Source organism: Pleurotus ostreatus (genome assembly GCF_014466165.1).
Source record: "Pleurotus ostreatus strain PC9 chromosome Unknown scaffold_3, whole genome shotgun sequence".
Classification (NCBI taxonomy): domain Eukaryota; kingdom Fungi; phylum Basidiomycota; class Agaricomycetes; order Agaricales; family Pleurotaceae; genus Pleurotus; species Pleurotus ostreatus.
Window position 1 is genome coordinate 632,963 of NW_023503158.1, and position 22,473 is coordinate 655,435.

Consider the following 22,473-nt stretch of genomic DNA (forward strand, 5'->3'; position numbering starts at 1 on the left):
ACAGCCAAGAAAAAGTGGCGCTGAAAGAAAATTAAGGCTCAAACCCACGGCGGGATTCGAACCCGCAACCTCCAGATCAGCTTTGCGCATAGAAGTCTGACGTCATAACCATTAGACAACGCGGGCTTAAAGGCAATGCTCAAAACAGTATACATATCCCCTTGCCTTCCCAGTATTGTATGATCCTCATCGATTAGAGTGCATCGCGGTACAGGTGGTGGCACTTAGGAACATGTCCACAATTTATGATATCTTTGTTGTGTTGCCTCCTGACATCGCCGCATCCCAGAAGCTTTTCTCAAGCCATGTACATTTCTCCCAAACTTCACACCACTCTTGCAGCCTCGCAGGAGAAGGTGGATCACGGACGGCTTGTTCCTCGACCTTGGCTTCAGAGTGTAATTCATCAGTAAGCAACCAATGTGTAGTGTGTCACTACCACGAAAGGTGGTACTGACCAAGACCCGTTCTAACAGCGGCTTGATAGTCATTCCCAGAATAATCCTCGATCCACTTCAAGTACGGGTTGCCTTCTAATTTAACCCAGCTGCCAGGCATATTAGCTTCGCGCTTCAACCACAGCCCAACCTCTCCGTATCCCAGTAAACAAGCAAGGAGAGCCATGGTCAATTTAGCTGGGTCGCCTGAGTACAGAGTTGATCACCCTCATTGTCAAAGGTGCGACGTCGGCGTACCTTGCATGCCTATGTCGATTAAATAACTACCATACGCAATGGTCGAAATAGATTGCGGTGTTGACTCTAACTCGTCTGCGGTGATTCCAAAGTGCGCGCAGAACGATTTATGCGTTTCGAGTTCTCGCAGGATATGGAGGATGATATCCGCGGCCGAGTGGATATCACTGAACTTGTTCGACTTGGATGCCAGGAGTCTAGTTGGATACTGTTAGTCACCAGACGGCAAGCTGGAATCAGAAATGTACCCGTGTGCTCGCGCATAATATTTAAGATAATGATAGTCTTGCCTACGCCAAATAGTCAGGATATTGATGCAGCCAACCCTTTGTCCGTGCTTACTTGATAAAATAAGTAAACGCTTCCTTGGGCAAGATACCTTGACCCAGGAGCTTCACAAAGTCGTGTTCGACATACTGCTTCCAGACCGGCTGGCTCTTCTGTATCAGCAATCGAGTGAACGGGAACGGATTGCTCGGCGTTCGTCTATCCCTTCGTGAGCTTTTTACATACGATGGAAGACGAAGCACCTACTTTGGGATAGTTAATTGAGAGGTCAAGTGAAGGTGGTTTAACGGGCCATGCCCTCGCCCTATTTTTGGGGCCGTGGTGATGCCGAGGTGTGTGAACATGACGCCTGACCGAACGGCTGACTTTACTGTAACCAAAGGTTAGATAGACTTTATACCAACGACGAACACTGAAAACGGCTGACAATCCAGGCCGCGACCTAGTCCACTTGCGATCGCGGAGCTGAGGGTACACCCAGTCCCGTGTGTGTTTTCCGACACGATGAAAGGTCGCACAAAGAGAGTCAGGTCTCCGCCGAGGTCCAGGACATCGACGACAAGGCGTGGCGACCTCAATCCATCGTCACCGACCTGCAGGATTTCCATGTTCTCTTCCAGGAGCTCGTCTTTAACGACTGAAACCTGGGGGTGCGTTTTGATGACGCGCTCAACGTCCTGCAACGATGCGGTGATATGACCGCCCTTGACTAGGCAAGCAGACCCATACTCCGCTAGACGAGTAGCAGCAGTAATCATATCCTCTAAGGAAGATATCGTGAATCCGGGGTACTTGCTAGAAACCAACAGCTCGGCTTCGGCCTTGTTGGGCGTGATCAGAGTCGATATAGGGAAGACGTCATTGATGAGAGCGCCGATGGCCCCAGGCTGGAGGAGCGTATGTCCTGAAGTTGATACACACACTGGGTCACACACTATAGGTGGCATCTTGGTGCCCGTGTAATGGCCCTTCAGCGTTTGCACGATGGCCAGTATGATATCGGTATCATGGAGCATGCCGGTTTTGATGGCATGTATCTCAATGTCACTCAGTACCGAACTAAGCTGGAGCAATGACTCAACAAAAAAGTCTAGCGTGCAGGCGAACAAAGACTTGCCTGCTGAGAGACAAACTCTGGCGGAATTGGATGGACTCCTTGGACACCCGTAGTATTCTGTGCAGTAAGGGCGGTAATCGCGCTTGATCCATAGCACCCTAGAGCGGCAAACGTCCTCAGGTCGGCCTATAAAATCAGCGTTTGATACACAAAGAGACTGTCAAACGACTCACCTGGATTCCAGCCCCGCCGCTTGAGTCTGAGCCTGCGATTGTCAGTATTGCTGGAGGTGGTTCGTTATCGACCATGACGGACGAAGCCAGGTACGGAGCACATGGTGGAAATGCCGCGGGACCATAAATGGTTTGTTTGCTCCTGACAAGGTTAACAAATAGCGAAGTGTTCGCGCGCATGTCAAGTGATAGAATTACTACTGAATAAATGCTAGATAGTCACTTCCGAACCATAAAACGATAGGTAGAGTATCCTCCGATGAAAGCGAAAGCAGCAAGGCATGCAATGATAGATCCAAACCATCTGTAATTCTGCCGGACGCCCAACCTATCAGTACGCGACGCCGTTGATAGAGGTACATTTAACTCACCTCCACGCCTTCCCCAGGTACATGCACGTTCATGCCCCACAAACCAGTGACCAAATTCATGGGAATGAGAACCGTACCAAGAGCCGTAAGCTTGGACAACACATCGTTTATCTGGTTGTTCGCGTCCGTCATCTCGATAGATATTTGCGCCAAGTAGTTTGAATGCGAGCGAGAAAGGATTTTCTCGTAGTGATTCAAGCTTTGCGTCATGGTAATAAGATGGTCCTAGCAGACGACGGTCAATCCCGCGTTCAGCTGAAGAGTAGGGTGATTTACCTGGATATCTGACAGGTAAAGGCCCTACAAGACTCTAAGCCAACGGACGGAAAGCGCGTAGGATTAATGTTACTCACGATATCCGAGGTTGGAGCAACTCTCCAGTTCTCATTGCACCTCTTCGCAAGTCCCTTCACTACGTCCGCCTTATTACCCATCAACCTCAACAAACCCATGACCTTCTTCCTACAAGTACCGATTCGCCTCAACATATCGGTCTGCTCCGCCTCCTTCAGGATGAGCACTAGCTCGTCTATACTATCGACCTCGTACTCTATGCTTTGAATTAAGGGTCCAAATGCGTCCGTGATGTCGTCAATAAGCGCATAAGATATCCAATCCGATGTAACGTTAATATAGTCCTTGAGTTGTTTAATGCGCCGCCGAACGTTCTGTGGGTGAGGGGTAGGGCGGAAGTGGAACTAGAGAACCGAGTTAAGGAGGACTCAGATGACGTAGGCTGAGGACATACCGATAATATACCTTCGCGGAAAACTATTATATACATATTCAGTGGTTCTAGGTGGGTTGGACTGTACTGATCCTGGTCGAAACTGCGGAAACAGACGAAGTAATAATTGCGGAATAATTCTATTTTCTCTCGAGTTTCCTCCATTTGGATATCTTCTGTCGTGAGAGGATGGATCCCGAAGACCTGTACGATTGCACGTTGAGAAAGCAACAGCCATGTAGACAGGGAAAGATCTCACCTTGCTGAGCATCTTCATCTCCTCGTCCGTGGGGCTATTGATGTCGAGCCACCACGTATGTCCATCGTAATCGTCGTTTGTCGACATGCCAGGTCGCCTCGGATCGCCTCCCAATCGTTGAGAGTTGGCCACGAAGGCGCGCTTAGCATCTGCGGGGAAGGACGACGTCGATGATATCGGACGCTCCTTCGTGCCGCTACCGGGAGGGTGAGGCTGGGATTGAGGTTGAGGTACTGAGGGCTGGCGGGATCCCACTCCGGCGAACAAATCTTCGAAGGATTGGTTTTCGGCGGGAAGTTCGCTCAGGCTGCGAGCATGAATGGTGGCGGAATGGGCGTTTGAATAAAAGGAAAAGCGGTAAGGCCGATCGTGCCCAGTTGAAAGGATTCCTGAAGGTAAACCAGGAGCACTAGACATAGCGCCTGCAATAGCTGCACCCGCTACATGCTCTATAGATGCTGACGAGCTAGAGGGCCCCTGTCCACCAAGCATGACGCTTAGCCTTCCGGGGAGAAATGAATGGTCGTTGTTATTTTCAAACAGAGCCATTTTACCCCCGACTCCCTTTCGATGAGTACGAGGAGCTGGAGTGCTTTGACTCAGCCTGCGTTGTCGAGCTGACTTCAATATAGATTGAGGTGAGCTACTCCCTTCGCCCAAGGCTGGCGCGGAGGCATCCCCACGATCAGTGCGAAGAGAATCGAGGTTAAATCTTGCGGTGGGGGATGAAAGACCAAGGTCCGTCTTCTCCTTTGTAGCAAATTCTTCCATTAAGCCAAAGTCGAAAGCGCTTGGAAGTACGTTCGCCTGGTAGGTCGGCAGACCATACGTCGATGCCGCAGGGTCCTCCCCGGGTTGCGCGTCATTATTTAGAGAAACTAGCAGAGACGGGTCTTGTGTCTGATGTAGATGTTGTTGCGACAAGAAGGAGGATTGCCTGTGTAGACCTGGATGTAGAGTTTCGTCGTCGTCGCGTGCGCCATCCATCATTTCGTGGACGCCGTCCCCCTCCTTCACCGATCCTCGCGCCACATCAATATCTCTCTGCTCGTTCTCCGAAAGCGCGGATATGGACGCATACAGTTGCTCCGGGGACGATGACACGACTGGTGATACTGGCATGGTTACTGTTTCTCTCCGAGCCCTGGAAAGTTGCATAGCCATGTCGACGTCCATCGTGCGCTGACGCTCCAGAGCTTGTGGGTCAGTCGGATCGAACGACCGCACAAGAGTCGGAGAGTGTCGAGGAAGCCATTCATGGGTTTCATGAGGTGAGCCTGTCACTGGGTTCAGGCTCTCGCGACGACGAAGTACTGGAGAGCCCCCTGACTGAGGAATTGCAATGCTATCCCTAGGCGGCGAGGACATGATACTAGTCGCTGTCCCGCCGGGGCCTGAGCAAGGAGGGATGGTGGTCAGTTCGAGGAGAGCGTGCTGGACAATTTAGCTTGGCCAAGATGCGCCCTCATTATGTAATTGACAGCGCCTAACTTGGCGCCCATTTACCGCTTGGATAAAAGAAGCTGAGCAACAAAGAGACGACCAGGAAATGCTGGAAGATTTTATGGAATGTTGGATTCAAAAGTGGTCATCATCATTTGCAAGTAGTTCAGTGTACAACACTATTGGCTACTATCCTTCTGTCGCAAACACTTGTGCTTCGTAGGCGATTTCAGGGCGTGCTTCGCCCAAAGCAAAGACACGATCAGTTGCTGGAGGTGGATAAATCAACTTGGTATTGATTAAGATCTTCTTAACCTTGGCCTCAGCTGCAGTCAAGCCACTGACAACCCTATCCCAGCTAAAGAACGGGTAAATGAGTAAAATCACCCTTGCATACTACTGGTGAACTGAAATCATACCCAGTCGTAAGAACGGCACCCCATGGGCCCAGGTCCAGGCACGTCACGTAAACAGGCTGACGGTATGTCTTCGTAGGCTCCCCAAGCAAGTCTGCAGCGGCATTGTATCCAGCGTACCTCCCAAGCATGAGGGCATGCTGACAGGACAACAGCGCGATATGGCCTTCATCGTCTGTGGCTGCATAGGCCGTATCGCCTGTTGCAAAGACATTCCTCAAGCCAGGGACCCTGAGGCTCTCATCGACGATGATTCTTCCGAGCGCGTCCTTCTCTCCAGGAATTTGTTCGGTAAGTACGCTGGCTCGAATACCACCAGTCCAGATGACAGTCTTGCTTGGGATCCGCAATCCCGAAGCAGTGGTGACACCTTCTGCATCAACACCGGAGACGGTTTCATTGGTGACTATCTCCACTCCCAGAGTCGATAGGGCTTCGATGATCACCGGCCGTGGACCAGGCCCTAGCTCAGGACCTATGTCCGCTGCCCTTTCGACAACGACAACTCGAATGCTTGCATCTTGGCCTAGAATATCACGCAACCTTTGTGGCATTTCTGCCGCCGTCTCGATCCCAGTGAATCCTCCTCCGCAGACAACAACCGTGTTGCGAGTAGCAGAATCCGGCAGACTAGCCAGCCCCTGCAGATGCTTGTCCAACACCTTGACCTCGTCGTATTGATCATTGCTATGCGCGAACTCGGCGAGTCCGGGGATGGGGGGTCGGTGCACCTTGCTCCCCGTGGCGAGAACAAGACGGTCGTAGTGCAGAGTGTGGGTCGAGTTGTTCGGCGACGTGTATTCAACCGCATTTTCATCCTTTGCAATGCGCTGAACAGAGCCGGCGATGAATTGAACGCCTACAGCTTTGAAGAGGTCTGTCAAATCTGCTTTGGCGTTCGATACATCGGCCTGATAGAATTGCGGGCGAATATATAAGGTAGGCTCGGGGGCGACGAGGATAACTTGAACATCACGACTGTTTCTGGGGCTTTTGTCAAGCTTAGCGGCTGCACCTAGCGCAGCCCACACGCCGGCAAATCCAGCGCCAATGATGAGGATCGTTGCTGAGGATTGGTCCATGCTGACGGCGAAGGTAAGTCCCGGAAATCAAATATACGGTGGTCTGAACTCGCCTTTATAAATGTGCAAGTTGGTAATTGAGTTTGTTGGGAGTAGTTTATGTTCTGGTCAAGCTGTAGATCGTCCTGTATTTAAACTATGCGCACCGAGACCCTACCTTGCGTAGACTACGGAGTAGAGAACCCCAACAACTGAGTGTCTTTGAAAGCACAGGGCGTGACCACTTACCAACGAGGCTCGCAAGCCAATGGCGAGATGGTAGAGTGAGCATATTACTCTTGCCCATGTACGAATGACCGACGGATGCACGGAAAAGGGGGAACTTGGGCATGTGTGATGTCAATTCTAGGAAAATTCTGCACCCCAGATAGACATGGTCAGACAATCGTTGGGGATTGGGGCCCTGGAGACCATGGGTCCGCAGACGCCGGGAAATGCGTCGACCAGTCCCAAACGAGGATCTTCAAGAAGCCTCGGGCATCGTGATCTTCCTGGGGCCGGAATCAACGGTGGGTTGGGAAGAATCGCCCGAAATACAGACGGGAAGAATAATTTCCTATTCACATATTTGAAGAAGGTAAGAGAACCTAATCAATGCCTACTCATATATCATAATATGAAGCCAACCGCTCAGGACCCATTGCGTAATACACTAAAACTACAGACCATTGTGTGAATAACCAATGACAATATACGAGATTGAATAATTACGAAGGAGAAAATCGGAACATGTTGACAGACCCAATTAGAAGGGGCGCCAAGGCTTTGTGCTACCACCAGAGGAAGGGGGTTTGGCAATGGGGGAGGATACATCGCTGGTTCTTCTCCTTCCTGGCATATTAGACACAGAGCGGTGGTGCATGTCGTCGTCAGTAAGATCGGGTGGTGAATTTGAGTACATCGTAGGTGGTGTCTCGATGGGAGAGACGATAAGGGCTAGAGAAGGCGAGAGCGTTTGTACGTTACGTGGTTGTGCTAACTGTGGCTGGGGTAGACCATGGTCCATCACGCGTCTCTTAGAAGAGCTGCCGTTAACAGGCTCTTCCGGCGGGCGAGGTTCGTCAGTTAACTTTCGCTTTCTACTCGGCTGGGGAGTATCGCGAGGTGTGTCTGGTGCATGCCGTCTTTGAGTTGAAGGAGGCCTAGAAGGCGTTGTGACCGTGCCCCATCTTGACCAGGGAGGTGGCGGTGGAACGTGCTGGCTGGCCATCGAGGGCGGTGAAAACGATGCCGAAGGTGCAGGCAGCTGCATTGGCGTATGCTTGTCGTGGGGGGATGGAATGTGGGGCATCGGGTTGCCTTGAGGAATGGATGGTATAGACGGGCGGGGGGCGGGCCCGCTTGGCGGAGAAAACTCCGGCTGGCCGGGGACAAATCTGACGAGTTCTACGAAAAGCGTCTGGGTATAAGGAGGGGGCATTTTCTTGTATATGACGTCCTTGCTGAACGAGTCTAACATCTCTTTCGTGTTGACATACGTATCCGAGCTGTGGGGCATGGTGTCTAATTCCGTATTAGTTGGGTTCATCAATACGGACAAGCGACGACTGACCTAAGGACGGTTTAACTCTAACTTCTGAGTAGACGTAGGTCCTATTCTTGCGTAGGCAACACAATGGGCAAGCAAATTTCTTGTTTGGCGAAGTAGGGTCGAAGGGGAAAAAGACACAACCGGCGTGGTAGAACTTGTTGCAGCTTTCGCACTCAACTGTAGGATAGTTTAGCAGATATGGGGTCCGGCCTCTGCATATGCAGCGGGTTCCATCGGCCCAGTCTTTGTCGATATCCTGGCCGAAAGTAAACCGGGGCCGTCTACGTTTCTTTGCTCGGGCCAATGCTGGACGACCAGCCAGAATACGATGCAAGCCAGCGAGATCCAAACCGAAGGAAACGTCGGGATTTGGGGATACGGCAAACTGAATCCTGAAGAGCTTCCGCATGTAGTGACGAACTTGGTGTATGTACTCGGGCCTTTGGTTGCTGAGCTGCGAGGTGAAGGCAAGGAACTGACCTATGACAGCTGAGAGGCGATCGATACGATGGACAATGATTTCAAGTTGTTTCCACTCCTCAGAATAATTCTTGGTGATTTCGGGGGCGTTGATAAGGACCGGGGGAAGATAACAGAAGTGCCAGCTACGTTCCTTGTGAATGGTGCCGTTCCAATGCGTATGGTCGCAGAACGGGCAAGACCCGCCGTTCTTGGCGCACACACCATGGAACCTTGCAAAACAATGATCACACTGAACGGCATCTGAAACGACCCCAGGCGGCGGAGGACGAACAGGCTCGGTGCAAATGCATGTGAAGTATTCATCGGAAGGAGGGAGGTCATCTTCTGGTCGTGTAGAAGAAATGACATCGTCGAGAATCTTGAGTCCGTGTGCTTCAGCATGTTCATCACAGAACCACGGAAGATCGCGTATCCATTTGTGGTGGTATTTCAGCTGCGCCTCAAGCTTGTCACAGTAGGGAAGAATGAACATAGAGAGATGTTCGCGAGCGTATGTTTGCCATTGGCTGATAGCTTCGAAAACATCCTCCTTTTCCACCGTGAGTTCCCCGCGCCGGCTTTCTTCTTTCTCGCGGGGGAGATATTTGCCCTTCAGTACCTGCTCACAGCGCGCCTCCAGGTCCATCGCAATCTCGACGGTGCGCTTGAGATCGTTGATCGCCGGGATGCTGAAGTCCTTCTCGGCCCGGTCAACAAGCCTCATAACATCTTGAACTCGAGGTCGGGGTGCGTCAGGTTCGGGTTTTAGCCAGGCGTTGGCTTGTTTCTCGTAATCGAGTGCCTTCGCTCGAGCTGCTTTTAGACGGTCAAGGATGGGAGGGTTGAGTGGAATCATGTCGTCGGGAGCCGCCAAACGCTCGAGTTCCTCAACTGTCTTGATAGGTTGTGCGAGTAAGGCCTTCGCGCGATCTTCCCATAGGTTCCCAGCTCGTTCCCGACTGATGAGTAAACTCATCGTAGAGTTATCCGTAGGCAAGCTGCAAGACTCCGCCCTTGCGATGAGATGGCGGACCTCCTCCATTGACATCGATTCATGTTGGTCGTCGACTTTGTCTTGTAGTTCTTGGGCGAGCTGCTCCCTATTGACTATCCTCTCGACCTCGACCATCATGGGGAGGACGACATTGAAGGCAGTCCCTTCCAATAGAACATCCTTGCATTGTGTGAGGAACTCATCTAGGCTGAGCCCGCCTCGATCAACCGACTTATTGATGTTGACGAGATAGGCGGCCTTCCTCGAAAGTCTGTCCGCCTGTGTTTGCATAGACCGAAGAGTCGCAATTTCGGGACAATCGAAGCCGAGGTTAAGAACCTCGTCAAGTAAGCTGTCAAAATCGGCGATTGTGTACTCGAGCTTGTCCATGGTCGCGTCATCATCTTTGGGTGGCCCGGCTTCACTTGGGCGGCCAGTTCGTGACTTGCGCGAACGCTTTCTAGGCTTCTTCGCCAGCATAGCGCTCGCTGCCTCCACCCACTCATTAGCCCGATTGACGCATTTTCTCAGAGAGGCTATTTCGGGGAGGTAAATGTTGATCCGGTCACCTTCGGAGAGAAGCGCTCTGAGGGATCGTAAAGGTGGGCAGGCATTTTCTGTTAAGAGCTTCGTCAACTTGACCCGCCAGGCTGCTGGGATCTTCGCTCGCTCAGCGACTTTGGTTTGGATAGCGAGTAAGTCGGGATCTGAGAACCTCTTCCGTAAGATGACATGATGGGTCCCACGCTCGCATAAAAGGTCAGCATGCTCCACACAGACAACCTTCGTCGTGCAAGGGCAAGTGACCTGTGAGAGATAGCAAAACATCTTGCAGACGGCGCATTGATATTGATCCTCTGGTCGATCTTCCTCCTCCAGTGATTCACCAAAGTTTCGAGCCCTAACTTTGCGCCGATCGGCCATCTCCCGATCTATCATTTCGTTCAAGCTATCAATCAACCTACGCGGACGTTCATCAGACTAAAATAACCAGTGGTATCGCGGACTACATACCACATGGCGGTCTTGATCGACTCAGATTGCTGGGTAATTGTGATGAGGAGTTCATCGTGAGAAAAGACCGGAAGCTTAGCATGCTCGCGGTAACGTTGAACACATTCTCGACCAAAGGGAAGCCAATCTGGAAGGGCGAAATTTACCGCCTCATTGAAGTTGAGCTGACAATTGAAAACATCAACAAACAGCATCGCGGGAAAGCGAAGTCGTCACTTACGCCATGGTTGAAGCCGGCGTGATATGCCTTCGGGAAGGTGATTACAAATTCGCCTGCACGCTGGTTGCATGCGTAGACGCGGACGTTGGCGTCCTTCACTCGCTTGGGATTCATGAGCGTCACGAGTTGGAAGAGTAGGTCGGGCTGAGCTTCGAAGAGGTCTGGAGCTTCGGACTTTATAGCAGCCTCGAACTTCTCTGCATCTTCTCCTGGAATGCCATACCAGGTCTTCGTCTCCCCCCAGTGCACTAAGGGGTTATATAAGCCACTGCGAGGTGAAATCAGCATATAACAACTTACTGAAGTTGATGCTATACGTGTAGTGATCCTACACATTCGGTCAATACCAATCGTAGAATCAAAACCTTCTGACTAACCTCGTTATGCCAACAAAAGGTAGAGAACGCCATTCCGACGTAAGTCCAGGGAACCGTCATGCCAGATATGTCGGATTTGATGAAACGAAGAAGAGAATCAGAAACGATGGGTATATTGTTTAGATTCCAAGGGTCCTTCGAATAGGAATTCAATGGATGCGTTTCCATTGTTGGCATCGCACTATCCAGGGAATGAGTGGAATCAAGCATGGAAGAACACTCTCACGCATACCTTCCATGTGTGGTGGAGTGAACGTCTGCGCCATACTCGATTTCGACAGTTTCGGTGGTAGATTGAACCAAACGCCAGAACTCCCTTTCCACATCGTTCTCGGTAGCGATGACATCTCCGAAGCGATTCACAGTGGGATCGTTGGCATCAATCATTTCGTCGCGCTCTGGCGGGTGTTGCTCAAACCACATACGGCGGAACGCGAGGTCACGGGCTTGGAAGCTCGATAAGCTATGTTCTTCGCCTTCATCGAATCCGAAATCCCCCCCGGTCCCGAAGAGGCAAGTATAGCAGAACCATTGATCTTTCGGAATAGTGTCCAACGGCGGGTCCAGGCAGAACATATGGAAGCCTGGGAATCGTGAGACCATATTACCACTAACGAAGAACGCAGGGACGCACCACAGTCACAGCCATCGCATAATAGCATCTCTTCGCCACGATTCTTCTTATGACATATTTCGCAATGTTGCTGTTGTTCCCGTTTGGTTATTGATCTTGATGTGGCAGAAGTCTTGGTGATCAAGGGTCTTACCTCGGACGGTTCCTTAGGTCGATTACTCTCGTAGAAAACAGGAAGAGCAGAAGGTAAGAGCGAGCTTGACGATACCGGTTTCTTGGATGCGGCTAGATCAAAAGATGGTGATGTAGTTGATCTGGGAGGGAATTATGGTCAATCTACTCACGAGTTGTACACTCTTGAGACCCGACCCTGGTGCTACGCCGGGGGCGCCCGTTGGCAGATTTCGAATCCCTAAGATCGTTCTCATCGGGAGGTTCCGATAAGGGACTGGAGGTAGCTGTCAAAGGACTAGATGGAGGACTTTCTACGGAATTGCTCATGCGAGACGATGCGGCGTCGTTGAAAAGCCGGTGAGGTGCCATGGGAGAAATTGGCTGATTCTTAGCGCGCTCACAGAAATGCTCGTATGGCAAGATGACACGAGTGTATGAGTTCTTGATTTGCGTCGATAAACCCGGAACACCTCGATATCCTAGAATCGCACCCAGTTCGGACCACTTTTTGCCTTTGGTCACCTGGACAGATAGAAGTGGGCAGAATTCAAGCATATAGCTAGAAGAATACGCACAGCATCATATCCACCCAATTTATGCACCTCCTTTCGCAGAAGCCACAGATCAAGTGGTTTGTGGTTTATAGTGGGGACAACTACTCGCGGGTTGCCCTGCTGCTTGTGAAATCGATATAGCTGCTCAAGGAAATTGAGCTTGGCCCGAGATGATGCTTCGATTGAATTGAGGCGTTGCAACCGAGTTTTGAATCGAAAAATCTGGATATAGGATATGAGTCAGAGAACTTGATAAGCTCAGAAACGCACCTCCGTATCCGTCACAAATGGCATTTTCCATCCCTCCGGAGGAATAATCTTACAGATCCCATATTTCTTCCCCTTGTCTGAAATCGACTTGATATACGCCATAGGATCTCGAAACTCCTCCGTCGTTGGAAAAAATTCCGGACAATCCTCCAAATCGAAGGGTCGAGGGGATGTGCGAGGTGGCATATTTCTTGGACTCGAAGTTTTGACGCTACTCAAGTCCAGCTTTGGAGAAACGGGAATAGGCCGAGCGTTGTGATAATAGTCTAGTAATGGGTCTTCGTCGTCAGGACTTGGAGAAGTGGCCCTAGCATGGCTATTTAGAGCTGCGAGAGCGTCCGTCTTCGACTTTCTTGGTGCTCTTTTGGACTCCTGGCCCGACGCCGCTTGTGGGAGGTTGGTGGTATCGTTCTGCTCTGGAGTAATTATGGGCTGCGCACCCTCGACACGGATACTGAGAGACGACACAAATGATGTCGGGAGTTTATTTGGGCCATTATTGTCTGCAAAAGCAGAACTAGGACCCGGCTGGCTGGGACTGTCAGTGGAAAATCTTGGGGACCGTCCTCGCCTGGAAGGAGTGCCACGAGGAGTAACTGAGCTTGCGTTTGCGTGCATGGTCCTCGAGAGGCCAGCAGGAAGTCGGGAGCAAGAGAGTTGAGGCACCCGAGCCCGAGAGATTGTTGGAGGTAAAGACTGAGAGCCTTCGCAGTGCTTCAGATGGGTTGTGCCCTGCTGAGTTTGAATCTGATGCCTTCCTTTCGGCCTCTTCCCTATTCGGGACAGATGTTCCTTCTTTGCCACAGCATACCTCCAAGAACTTCAGCGGCACGCTTCCCAGTCACTTACGGCTGCCTCCGCTTCTCGCCTCAAACTGGCCCCGGACCCCATAATCAGCTCGGCTCATAGATGTCTCAGATTCTCTTTTTATATGGACTCAGCTCCCTTGTCTCACTTCTCGCTAATTTCTCATTCCCCTCCAAGTTTTATTTAAGCTTCCCTTTCTGTGGCGTGAACGTGGAACCCACGTGAGCGTAGGTCAGGAAGAAGGCTGGGCCTGAACCCTATCACTCGGCTAAATCATTGCCAACAGAAAAAAACAGAAGGGACACAGAGGCAACCGATATTCGCTACCTGTGTGCGGCCACTCATGAGTAAAGTTAACGGCCGGGAATTGACTAAGTATAGTGTGAGCCAGAGTTCCAATTGACAGACGGCCCGGAAGTAGAGTACATCATTTCAATCATATAGCGTGTACTCCGCGCCTCCATAATGCCGTAAAAATGCTAGCAAGATCAAGTACCGGAATCAATTCAATGAAACCTCATGCAAATGATGACAGGAATTGGACGATGCTCAGTCAGATACGGGATGATGATGAACTGGATTTGTTCAAGTATCACTGATTTTCACAGCAACCTTGGTCAAGCTAGTGGGTACTAAACAATTAGAGTGCTGAAAACGGTTGAGTATAGCTGCGTACTAGATTCCACAGCCACTATCCACGTAACTCGCCGATTTAGGGAGTCCAAGAAGGTCCTCCCCAGTAGCGCCGGCCGATGCGAACCATCACAACAACGCCTGCTGAAATCGTCGCCACGTCGAATACCAAATATACCCGTCTGGCTCCCAGAAGCATTGCTACTAAAGCCACGCCAACCCATAGCCATCGGACCGACCATCTACGCTCAAAGCTACACAAATCAGGGGAACAATCAGCAATCTCAACAATGAAATGATTCAAACAATCACCCACCTCTGTCTTTGAAACAACGGATCGCTACACCGCGAAACAAAGTCGGCCAAGACCAGAAAGGGGACGACGCGCAAGAAATTGTGATCTCCGTCAAAGGGGGTTGTCGGTCCAGCCGTGATCAGAGTTCGCACCCACACCGCCAGTGTCGGTGCTGTCAGGGGAAGTAACCAAGTCATGAAGAGTAGCAAATGCAGATGGTGATGGTGATTATCCAAATCGTGCCTGCTTGAGGAGGTATCATCATGACGATCAATCGGTTGATCATTCGACGCTTCGAGCCCCGTCTCGCCATCGGACCCCTCACGAACGAGGAGGGGAATGGTTGTAGTAGACCGGGTATGTTGTACAGGTATCTCCGAAGCGCAGGTAAACAGATGGAACACCCAGCACCCCAAGTATGCCACTTGCCATGGCACAAACAAAAAGATGAGCCCACAGATCAATGTTAAGGATACTGCCGTGCTGCGGTGCGCACTACGCACGTCCCCCCTGTCTCTACGGTACCGCGTTAATCATATGGGTGAGGACGCATGATCGATGGAGAACGAACCTCGGAGCCCACGATTTTAATCTACTAATCGGCCAGATCAACACCGCGAGTATCATCCAACTAATGCACACGACCCCAGTCGCCAGGCACAGTATCAACGGGGCAAGGAACGAAAACCATAGCTGGCCCCTATTTCCAAGATATATGCTCACGGGGAAGGGCAAAAAGGATAGGACAAATGACATCCACAGCAATCGGGGTAGTGCCCGACGAACGAAGTCAGACAACGATTGAGATACGCTGGGCATCGGGGCTAGACAAGGGAAATTGGTATTTTCGGCCATGTTCACAATGGATTTGCGTACCTCCTTTATCATGTACACCCCATGATCTGAACAATATGAGAGCGACAATGCCTACTGCCCAGCAGACCAATGTCGTCGGATAACGAGATGCCCATCTCCCGACGGTGGCAGACCAGTCTAGTTCGATAAACAAAGCCTCTAGATCCGACAAACAGCCTGCGCTTCCGGACGAATAAATCACAATGTTTGTGCCAACGGTCCCACCCGGTGTTTGTGGGACATACGGAGCAGTGGCATGAGTATGAAGCAGGATGCGCTGCGCTGGCTCTGTTATCGGTACCAACGGAAAATAATGCGTCTCAGCGGAATGCGAAGTATGCATGACAACAGGCGGCAAAAGTGTATCTGGAGACAGCGTCAGGAGCGCAAATATAGACGATATTGTGTCGAACAATACCTGAGCATGACGGATTCTTGTCCTGCGGCTTGAATTTCGCTGTCAGCTTGTAGACGGCCAACACGTTAGACACGAGGTTTGGAAAATCAATCTGAGTGCGTAGTTGCACCTCGCGTGGGAGCTCGACGCGGTGACGCCAGAGAGCAGCAGCTACATTGTCATCGCCTTTAGCTCGCGTTCTGATGAAGCATGACGAAAAAAGACACTTACCGCCCGGCCAAATATTATAAACCACCTTCGACTGGGCGAAGCCAGCAACGACCCAGCCATGGCCGTCAGCGCCATCAATTTGGAAACCTATCCACTGATCCTCGTTGTGCCGTTTATCGGCGGCGATATCCGCTTCGAAAAGCACCACGCCCTCAGATTCATCTGCCCCGCGCTGCGGGACGGGAAACGGCTTCCCCGGAAGGGGATTTGGCACCAGTTTCAACATCGTTGGTTTCAGAGGACTGCATATAACCGACGAAGAACCAGCGACACGACGGTGGCACGTATAAGGAGACACGCGAAGTGGTGACCGATGGTACGGTGCGATACCATTGACAGAGCCGCTAGAAACATATAACACCACCTTTTCGACGTGTCGAGGGTAGGGAAGCAAGTACGTCCTGGCATCCCCATGGGGATCCTTGAGCATCAGGTCCGAGGCTTGAGGAAGAACCTCGTAAGCGTCGCCGTCGGCCAATTCCAACGACCCCGGGACAGGTTGAGTTGTGGGGGGGAGCGTGTGGCCGTCCCTCAACCAGTTGTCCAAGATTTTGCTCCTTCCCGCCGTCTCCAACATTGCCCCAAGCTCTAGAGCTGCCCGCGCAACCCGCCATCGCACTTGGTGACACCAAACCATCTCACGGTGACCCACGCCCGTCCAAGCACCTTCCAAAGCCGACGTAAATACCGTGCGCCGGAACGGCTTCACGTCATCATCAGTGGGCGGCAGAATGCAAGCCTCGGATGGTATCATCATGTCTGTCGCTCCTCCGCATAACGAGACGATAGGCGTAGTATCGGTTGCCAGCAGCTGTTGATTTCGAGAGTATATTTTATCAATTCGCGCGTCGAATCGCGCGGGAGGAAGAGTGTGAGGTGTCGACATGGTAATGATGGCCGAGATATTCGGAGACGGCAGCAGGGAATCGGCGACTACGCCTCCCATGGAATGTCCCATGACAATAATTTGAGTTTTCGCGGGGTATAGCGAGAGAATGTACGAAATAGCATTCGATGCATAACGTAGCTGCGATTCTAGCGTTGGCCCGTGGAAAGCAGAAAGATCCTCATTGAAATCCACTGTGCATATGGAGCATTGAGTGTCCCGTATACATTGGGCGAGAAAGAACCAAGAAGACTCACACGCAAAAAAGTCCAACGGTTTCACTCCTCTCTTCCAACCCGTCTCGAATTCGTCGGCAACGACGCCTGGTCGTTGAAAGTACTGCCTAGTTGCAGACGATGCGATCGAACGAACTTGTCCCGCGGCACCGGCATTTCCTGGAATGAAGAGGACAGGAATACCGCTAGGCAGCTTTTGTACGACAAGGCCGAAGGAAAGAAAGAGGAAGAGATCAGCCTCGAAGTCACGCACGCACGCACACCGCTGGTGGGTCCATAGAGCCGCGCACCTTGCCATCGTCCCAGGCGACTTCTCTGTACAAATATAGCGAATACCGCCCTGCTAGGTTTGACCACCGTTTATCGAACCCCGTTTGCAGGACGTATGAAGGGGACATATACGACATTTGACATCCTTGCGGCGAGAGACTAGTAGATATGTCCAATGTAGCCAGATATGAGAAATAAGCTGTAAGGAGCGTAAATCCTATAAGCAGAAAGTGGGCAGACAACAGTGCCATGTGGTCGAGGGCATGCACGCCATAACTCAAAATGCAAAAATTAATTACTCAACTCTCACGGAGGACTCTTCAATTAATTCAAGGGTACAGCGAATCAATGCACTCATGTTCACACCAGCATGTAGGATTTCAAGCTTTGTTTCATCGTTGAATGACCAAGGGAATATAATAAGTACGAAAAATGCATGCAAGAACTGTATCGATGACGGGTAAGGGATGAGGGCAACAATGCAATGGTAGGGTAGGGTAGGAGCAAGGGGAGGAGACAAGGGTGGATGGGGTAAGTGGACGGAGCGAGAGTCAAGAGCAGAGTCGCCATAACGAACTGGCAGCAGCACACCGGTCAAGGGCCATGCGTGGGGAGCGAATAATCTACTCGTCGGCCGGGGCATCCTCCTTCGCATCAGCTGGCTTATCGGCTATACAATAATGATCAGCCCATGACAATCGAACATAGTCCTTCAACTCACCAGAATCCTGCATGTCAGAAGTCCAAAGAGTCAGGTTGTCACGAAGGAGTTGCATGATGAGGGTCGAATCCTTGTAGCTCTCTTCTGACAGTGTGTCGAGTTCAGCAATAGCATCATCGAAAGCTTGCTTAGCAAGATGGCAGGCACGGTCGGGGCTGTTGAGGATTTCGTAGTAGAAGACAGAGAAGTTGAGGGCCAGACCAAGACGAATCGGGTGTGTAGGAGGGAGTTCGGTGACAGCAACATCGGAAGCGGCCTTGTATGCCTCTAGTGACTTATCGGCGCTGTCCTTGCGCTTATCGCCAGTGGCGAACTCGGCAAGGTACCGGTGGTAGTCACCCATCCTATAAAGCACATATATGCGCGGTTAGACAGGAAGCAGCCAAGCGGAGTTCTTTTCCTCACATCTTGTGGTAGAAGACCTTCGACTCGCCGGAGGCAGCAGAAGGGATAAGGTGCTTCTCAAGAACGTCGAGAATGTCTTCACAGATCTTGGCGAGTTCGCTCTCGATCTTCTCGCGATAGCTCTTGATCATCGACACCTGAGCCTCGTTACCCTTCGACTCCTCCTTCTGCTCGATTGACGAGACGATTCTCCAGGAGGCACGACGGGCACCAATAACGTTCTTGTATGCGACAGATAAAAGATTGCGCTCCTCGACGGTAAGCTCCTGATCTGATGAGGCGACGCGCTTCATGTTTTCAACCATCTCTAACAGAACCAAAACAGTGAGCAAAAAGTGGGTGATCAGGCGATAAGAAGAACTAACCTTCGTAACGCTCAGCCTGCTCAGCGAGCTTGGCGAGGTAGACAGAGTCTTCGCGGGATTCAGGCATCTGGATGAACAGACGATGTTAACATTATGAAACGACGCGTAAATAACGCGTCGGCGCGCACGTACGATGATAATGGGGTTGTTGGGAAGGGTTGATTGGGCGCTATCAGGATGAGGAAGGGTGAGCTCGTCGTCCTCGACGTGGAGCACGGGTCAGGACTCACGTTGAGCGATGTGGTTTGGGAGAAAGAAAGGATGATGGGAGGGACTCCAAAATACACAGGCGTAATTAAAAGAGAGCCTGGGCGAAGGGCTTGTTGTCATCATAATAGGGCAGAGGGTTGGGGCATTTGGGCAGATTTGCCACGTGGCCCATCCCATTTGGTGAGGCGTCTAACTTTCTCCTCCTATTCTTTTGTTGCCACAAAGCGGCGCTGCCCAAACGACGATCTCAAAGGAACCACAAAGGCGGCAGCGCGGGCGCCGCAGCTGAGGCACCACATATCCCGAATTTGGGGCCATTCGCGACATAAGTCGGTGCAAGAAGTGGTATCTATCTATACACTCGAGAAAAGCGGTATCTGATGGTGATGAACGAAGCCCAGCATGATATCTGTCGTTTCCATTATATCAATCATCGAAACGGGTAGGCTGTATTCTCAACTACTACAGCTGTGCAGTACCAAGGCGCCTTTGTGGCCATGGAACTCGCCAGGAACCCTGATGGATCCAACAATAGTAATCAGTCATACGGATAGGGGTGAGCATTGAAGCTCAAATCGATGCAGGAGATTAAGACTTATGTCAGGGACACTTTCACAATCGATGGGCTCAAGGAAGAGAAGACCAGAGAACAGCGCGGAATGCGGTTCGTCCTCCGTTTTTTTTTTCGAGGCTTGATGTGTTGAGGATTCCAATTTCATGGGCAGCTGGCTCTTCACCTTCTTTTTAAACGCAAACGTGCAGAATGTGTCACGGACTCCACTTGGGGGTTACACCACAAACCCGGCTCTTTGAATCCAACTTACGGCAAAGACTACTTTGGCGGAGGTAAGCTCAGTCGCGTTTTGTTTGCTGGGTAAATCGTCGCTCAAAACATATGTAACGATTCATTGATTTCCCAGCCTCTACACTTCTTTCCGGCGCGCTATCTCTTATGCTTGGGAATGCTGCGCATCACGCGACCCCAAAACCTTGAGGTATCAAGCTTCAATCTTCTTACCTCTCCATTGATTATCATAATGTTCATTTGCTTAGGGAACCGACCATACTTCATACGGACAACCTTTGTTATCGCTAGATGCCCTGGTTTAAGCGCGCCCCGTTCCGTTGGGTCCGAGTTCCATGAATGAAGCTGTATACAGTCCATCATTCTTTGCCTCACTATCCTCCGTGCCAGCGAAGGCCTGCAATATATCACAGTGGGGAGTCGACGCGTAGCACAGGCAGTACTTAAGTAAGCTCCTTGCTTCAAGTCGCGAAGTCACACCTGTTAGGCGAAGAAATCGAGTGGTTTTCGCTTCGAGTCGACTGCACTGACTGCAGCCACTTATTGATTCGTTATTCACCGAATGGTCTTTAACAGCATTGTGAAGTGCTACTACGCTCCTCTTCGGTGTGACTTGGAGTGGAAGTGTTGATTGAAAGGTATTGCATCGAACGGTGTCAAAAATGATGAAGACGGAAGTACATTCCTAGCCCACAGAATTGCCAAATATACAAAATAGAACATGGAAGCAATAGTAAGTCAGCCACTCGTCCTCTACAAGCGGTCAGTCGTGCAACAGATTATAGGAGAAAAGTGTTTCGTCCTTTTGGACTCATCAGGAGAGGCACACACCTCCCAACACAATGACCTACCTTCGTACTTACCAGCTACCAGTCCCATCTTGAAGTCGACCTTGCTTTATCGCCGAACCTACAATTGACAAAGTCCCTGACTCACGCGAGGTCAGCCACGGCGTACGGAAGGCATTGTAACACACGCTAAGCAGTACGATCGCTGCAACTTGCTGGGCCGGCCATGAAAGTTGCACGCTTCTTGAAACCACGAAACCGCCTAGACGCAAACCGGTACTGCCACCGGCGCACGCCTCTTGTTGTTGAATAAACGCCTAGACATAAATAACGCCCTTCGAATCGCTCCATCGGCGAGCGATCTCAGCACCACGCTTGCGGCCAATCGCCATCGACCTTTGCAGCCCGCCGTATCTTGATGGGGGGACCGACGCCTCCGAGTGTGAGGACGGGGAGGGAGACGATGAGCTCTCCTTCCACCAGGCGACCGTCTTGCCGGAGCTGAAGGAATGAAAGGATGGCGATGGCGATGAACTTGAGGAAGTCGAACCAGCGACGAGGGTAGAAGCGTTGTAGGTGAAAGGCATGAGGAATATATGGGATATAGCAGAGATAATTGTGGTAGCAGATCAAGAATCGTGGGGGGTATATTCAGCATACGTGAGGCTTATATATCTTTCCCTCCTTGTCGTTGGCTGACGCCGGATAATCCAGATTTGGGGTATAGACGTCATGAGTAATCTATCTGACATCGACGGAGGCTGGCATACATTGTTTCGGCGCATTGGAACCGCCGTTGGGACAGAGCGTCCGCCCGCCGACGCTACCTGAGCGCCTGAGCCCTCGAAATCACGTCCCCGACGTTCGACGCGTACGGACCACCTGTCTACTCCTTCGCGGCAAGACACCATGGCGATCATTTTTTATTTCTACTATAAGCTGCTACGTTTCTCAGAATACGGATTCGGGAGGACCCAATTCGGCAGTCCACCCTTTCTGCGAGTCCACCGGATGATGAGCACAAACAATTCCCCGCCTTCATCAGTTTGTCCTGTCGCCATCACGTGGGCGCGTAACTATACTGTTAAGTATGCGTACCTCCCGCACATTGCCAAAAGGGCCAACTTACGACTGGTGGGCAATAAATGTCCGCACCCTGACACGAAGTCAAAGCACAAACATAGGTCTATGTACGTAGTACATGCTGTGTTTGTGACGAAGAGTGGTTGCCTGAGAGAATATCTAGCCGTTTCAGAGGCGTACTTATTTTCCCCATTTACGAGATCTCCAAACTCCACCAATCCTTTGGGCACTGATGTGAATGTCAAATAAAATCAACCACCACGGAAGGAAGTAGGCCATACTCCTGCCAATGCTATTGTTTCGACTCCCCATGATTCCCCGTAAATCGGGCCGTTGAAACAGTCACCCTTGAAATATGTTGATGATCTTTGGATTGTTGCTTTCATTATTTAGTCGATAATAATAATAAAGGTTTTGTCTGAACGATTTGGTCGTGTATAGAAGGGGAAGAAAGACTTACGTGCCCTCTTTCTTGACCGGGCGTATGACTGCGCAACAAAGGAGTAGAAGCTCCATAGTGCTGACCCGAGCCATTTTAGGCGTTAGGGGACAGACGGATATCGATCCCTACAAAGACAACCCGTTGCTCTACACGTAATTTGAATCTCAGCCCAAGGAATTCGCGGTTGTTGAGTATAGGTGAGAGGTCGCCCAATTCTCTTAATGAGAGGTGGCGTAAAGGGGAGTCCAGACAAATGAAATGAGGATTGTACTAATCGATTAGTCCATACAAACAACAGCGGGT

At 51.0% G+C, this 22,473-nt stretch overlaps 7 protein-coding genes and 1 non-coding gene across 8 annotated transcripts; all 8 read right to left on the reverse strand.

Annotated features, from left to right (window-relative positions):
- Nucleotides 1-41: 41 nt before the first annotated feature.
- PC9H_004657 lies at nucleotides 42-126 on the reverse strand. The gene has a single exon. It is a non-coding gene; the product is annotated as a tRNA-Arg (tRNA).
- A 117-nt stretch (nucleotides 127-243) lies between these two features.
- Nucleotides 244-2,453, reverse strand: PC9H_004658 (uncharacterized protein; the record flags this gene model as incomplete). Its single annotated transcript, XM_036774240.1, has 9 exons — nucleotides 244-389; nucleotides 459-644; nucleotides 696-892; nucleotides 944-985; nucleotides 1,038-1,181; nucleotides 1,230-1,353; nucleotides 1,411-2,059; nucleotides 2,113-2,226; nucleotides 2,274-2,453. The coding sequence occupies 9 exons, from the start codon at nucleotides 2,451-2,453 to the stop codon at nucleotides 244-246; spliced, it is 1,782 nt and encodes a 593-aa protein (XP_036632742.1).
- A 39-nt stretch (nucleotides 2,454-2,492) lies between these two features.
- On the reverse strand, nucleotides 2,493-4,998 carry MNR2 (CorA metal ion transporter; the record flags this gene model as incomplete). The annotated part of the gene is made up of 6 exons (XM_036774241.1): nucleotides 2,493-2,585; nucleotides 2,645-2,869; nucleotides 2,921-2,944; nucleotides 2,998-3,342; nucleotides 3,393-3,575; nucleotides 3,631-4,998. 6 exons carry the CDS (start codon nucleotides 4,996-4,998, stop codon nucleotides 2,493-2,495), a joined length of 2,238 nt encoding a protein of 745 aa, XP_036632743.1.
- Nucleotides 4,999-5,262: 264 nt separating this feature from the next.
- PC9H_004660 (uncharacterized protein) lies at nucleotides 5,263-6,571 on the reverse strand (the record flags this gene model as incomplete). The annotated part of the gene is made up of 2 exons (XM_036774242.1): nucleotides 5,263-5,431; nucleotides 5,493-6,571. The coding sequence occupies 2 exons, from the start codon at nucleotides 6,569-6,571 to the stop codon at nucleotides 5,263-5,265; spliced, it is 1,248 nt and encodes a 415-aa protein (XP_036632744.1).
- Nucleotides 6,572-7,316: 745 nt separating this feature from the next.
- On the reverse strand, nucleotides 7,317-13,359 carry PC9H_004661 (uncharacterized protein; the record flags this gene model as incomplete). The annotated part of the gene is made up of 12 exons (XM_036774243.1): nucleotides 7,317-8,074; nucleotides 8,124-10,519; nucleotides 10,573-10,736; nucleotides 10,793-11,040; nucleotides 11,093-11,120; nucleotides 11,170-11,350; nucleotides 11,402-11,753; nucleotides 11,804-11,873; nucleotides 11,937-12,000; nucleotides 12,084-12,439; nucleotides 12,493-12,693; nucleotides 12,742-13,359. The coding sequence occupies 12 exons, from the start codon at nucleotides 13,357-13,359 to the stop codon at nucleotides 7,317-7,319; spliced, it is 5,436 nt and encodes a 1,811-aa protein (XP_036632745.1).
- A 901-nt stretch (nucleotides 13,360-14,260) lies between these two features.
- On the reverse strand, nucleotides 14,261-17,602 carry BST1 (GPI inositol deacylase; the record flags this gene model as incomplete). Its single annotated transcript, XM_036774244.1, has 8 exons — nucleotides 14,261-14,435; nucleotides 14,498-14,992; nucleotides 15,048-15,300; nucleotides 15,353-15,697; nucleotides 15,750-15,899; nucleotides 15,960-17,039; nucleotides 17,103-17,274; nucleotides 17,339-17,602. 8 exons carry the CDS (start codon nucleotides 17,600-17,602, stop codon nucleotides 14,261-14,263), a joined length of 2,934 nt encoding a protein of 977 aa, XP_036632746.1.
- A 372-nt stretch (nucleotides 17,603-17,974) lies between these two features.
- BMH1 (14-3-3 protein) lies at nucleotides 17,975-18,909 on the reverse strand (the record flags this gene model as incomplete). Its single annotated transcript, XM_036774245.1, has 4 exons — nucleotides 17,975-18,021; nucleotides 18,073-18,416; nucleotides 18,478-18,784; nucleotides 18,843-18,909. 4 exons carry the CDS (start codon nucleotides 18,907-18,909, stop codon nucleotides 17,975-17,977), a joined length of 765 nt encoding a protein of 254 aa, XP_036632747.1.
- Nucleotides 18,910-20,962: 2,053 nt separating this feature from the next.
- Nucleotides 20,963-21,232, reverse strand: PC9H_004664 (uncharacterized protein; the record flags this gene model as incomplete). The annotated part of the gene is made up of 1 exon (XM_036774246.1): nucleotides 20,963-21,232. The coding sequence occupies one exon, from the start codon at nucleotides 21,230-21,232 to the stop codon at nucleotides 20,963-20,965; it is 270 nt and encodes an 89-aa protein (XP_036632748.1).
- Nucleotides 21,233-22,473: the final 1,241 nt, after the last annotated feature.